At 36.3% G+C, this 2,985-nt stretch overlaps 1 protein-coding gene across 1 annotated transcript; it reads right to left on the bottom strand.

Annotated features, from left to right (window-relative positions):
* Positions 1-519: 519 nt before the first annotated feature.
* Positions 520-1,455, bottom strand: LOC136388842 (olfactory receptor 52J3-like). The gene has a single exon (XM_066360650.1). The coding sequence runs from the start codon at positions 1,453-1,455 to the stop codon at positions 520-522; it is 936 nt and encodes a 311-aa protein (XP_066216747.1).
* Positions 1,456-2,985: the final 1,530 nt, after the last annotated feature.

Genomic DNA, 2,985 nt, shown 5'->3' on the forward strand with positions numbered 1-2,985 from the left:
TGCAGTAGTAGTTTCCGTGTTTAAAAATGAAAGAAAAAATAGTGAAACTCAACTGGGGTAATAATCATAGCTCATTTCAACTTAAATGTCTCATGTGTTGCTTAAAAATAACATTTAAGAAAAATAAATTATAATAATGTTTTTATATCTGTGTTGTAAGAACAAAGGTATTTATGATATGTATTTTTGTATTTTTTAGTTTTATGAAAAATAAAAAACAAACTATTTGGAGAATAGAAGCAATGTAAACGAATGTAATAATGAAATGGTCATTGCTAGGACTATTCACTCTGACTTAGAATAAACTAATGAAAACAGTTCTTGTTTCCAAAATAGAATTCATACTTGAACTTTATATGTTATGAAGACTTTCACACCACAAAAACAATAAGCAGCCAAGATCAAATTCCCCAGAATGTAATTTAGCAGAACTAAATTTAGGCAATGTACTTCTGGCAATAACACACCAACTTTACTTCCTGGATCAAAATGCATGTTAAACAATTAAGGTAGAAGAGCCTATTTTTTAATAAAGATATGAAGCACTTGCTCTCGTATTTGTTTGGTCCTCACACCATAAATGATGGGGTTGAGTGAGGGTGGGATAATCAAGTAGAGATTGGCAACAAGAATATGGATATAACGGGGTATGTTGTGTCCAAATCGATGAGTGAGGGAAGAGAAGACTGATGGAATATAGAAAACACAGAGAACTGCAATGTGGGAACCACAGGTGCTTAAGGCTTTTAATCTTGCATCCTCTGAGGGGAGGCGGAAGACAGCATGAAGAATGTAGATATAGGAAATGACAATAAGAACCAGGTACATAAGAAAGACAGAGACTACAAAAAGCCCATAGATAGCATTGATACGAATGTTTCCACAGGACAACTTTGCAATGCCCATGTGCTCACAGTAGGAATGAGCTATTATCCGAGCCTGACAAAAGGGTAGGCGGTAGATGAGATAGATCATGGGAAGTATAACTAGAACTGGAAAAATTAAAATGTATAAACCAATGCCCATTACCACCTGGGGTGTTAAGATAGTTGTGTAGTGGAGTGGAGCACTGATCGCCACATAACGGTCAAAGGCCATAGCCAGTAAGACCTCAGCCTCCATGCCAGTGAAGGCATGGATCAAAAACATCTGGGCCACACATGCCCCAAAGTTAATCTCATGTGCATCAAACCAGAAGATACCTAGCATGCGGGGCACAGAGGTTGTGGAAAGGGCCAAATCAACTGATGAAAGAATGGCCAGAAAGTAGAACATCGGCTCCCGGAGGGTCTTCTCAGCCTTGATGACTAGTAGAATTGTGGCATTGCCCAGTAAAGCCACAAGGTAAAAAGAGCAGAAAGGCAGGGAGATCCAGACATGAACCTCTTCCATACCAGGGATTCCAATGAGAAAAAATGTGACTGGGTGAAAAAGACTCCTATTGTTATAAAACATCCTTCCAAATGACAGAGTAGGAGAAGCCCTCACTCCTAGGAGGAAAAAAGAAAAAGAAGTCTGAATAGTTACAAAAATAGTTAGCTTAGTTGCTTTGGTATATAGTGAAAATGAAAAGATTTGCTCTTTGGAAGGGCCTAGTCATGCACTTTTTTTAAATTCTAAATCAAGCTATGCTCATTTTTGAATGGGTCATTTTCAAAGCACTTATACAGATTTAATCATAATTATTTTCATGTACATGGCTTATCAGCAAGCCCATGGCAGAGTCATAAGACATAGAACTTTATATTAACAATAAAATAATTTATTATTCCCCATACATTCTGTGAAACCCTTGTCTGAAGAGAGACACATAAAAAAATCAAAGATGCACACACTGAAATGCAGACATAATTGCAAAGGAAACAGTCATATGAGAAAGTAAATCATAAGCGCAGATGAACAAAATACTTTCATAATTATACAATGTTGAAACTCTCTAATAATTCATTTGTCAGCTATTGACATAAAGAAGATCTAACATCAAGCCTAATGTCTTGTTAAAAAACAAACAGAGTATCGGACACACATAAGACAAACAAAAGTGCAGACACTCTGAGATGCCTGCCCAGGAGTAAATGCAGGTTGGCTCACATACTTCTATACTTAAAAGAGCCCAGAAAGAAAATAATACACCTTCTGCATATTTTCATTGATGTCTCTATTTTACCAAGACCATATTATTTCACAACAGGTTATTTCAGGGAGCTATGGTTGTGTGGTTTCTAGTGGTACTTGAAAGCTTCTTTATTCATTCTTCTTCCCACATCAGTTCCTCTTTAAAAATCATAAACACTTTCAACACTGCTACAGAAGTAGCAGGTACTAGGTTCTTTTCCTCTGCCTGGTTAAGTCAGTAGAAGGCAAGGTAGAAGGCTTCAGGTGGGTATGAACCTAGAGACAGCATTTATGAGCAGCACTAACTGGAATAATGAAATCTAATTGGAGAGAGAATTACTTTCTGTAATTATTTAAAGGAAATAGAGAAGGGCACTTTGCAATGTCTTCACAATGATGGAGAAGCTACAGGTAACTTATAAACTCTCCAATTTGAGGCAGAGTGACTAAACATCAAGATAAAATAAACCAGACTCTTGTTTTACTCCTTTTTATAACTTATTATATTTATGGGAAATATATCAATATGGAAACATATAATACATTCTGAAATTATGTGACACACACAGAAGGAAGAGCTATATTTTGCAATGCCTCCCTTACTTGATTTTCTAAGAACTGAAATGTCCAGGTAACAGTTGTTGTTCAGTGTTGGGATGTGGGTCAAGAACAAGCCTTCTAGACACTCTGATGCCTACCTTGGGTTCATCTCCAGAAATAATCTCTCAATAATATGCCTCTACTCACCTCAGACTTTCATCATGTTTCCAAAGTCCACTGTGTTTCTTATACCCCATAGCAGAAGCAGAAATTATACTTTATCAACCAACTACATAATCATTTTTTACATAGATTTTTAAAAGTCTAGGT

The sequence above is a fragment of the Saccopteryx leptura genome, chromosome 1 (assembly GCF_036850995.1).
Source record: "Saccopteryx leptura isolate mSacLep1 chromosome 1, mSacLep1_pri_phased_curated, whole genome shotgun sequence".
Lineage (NCBI taxonomy): Eukaryota > Metazoa > Chordata > Mammalia > Chiroptera > Emballonuridae > Saccopteryx > Saccopteryx leptura.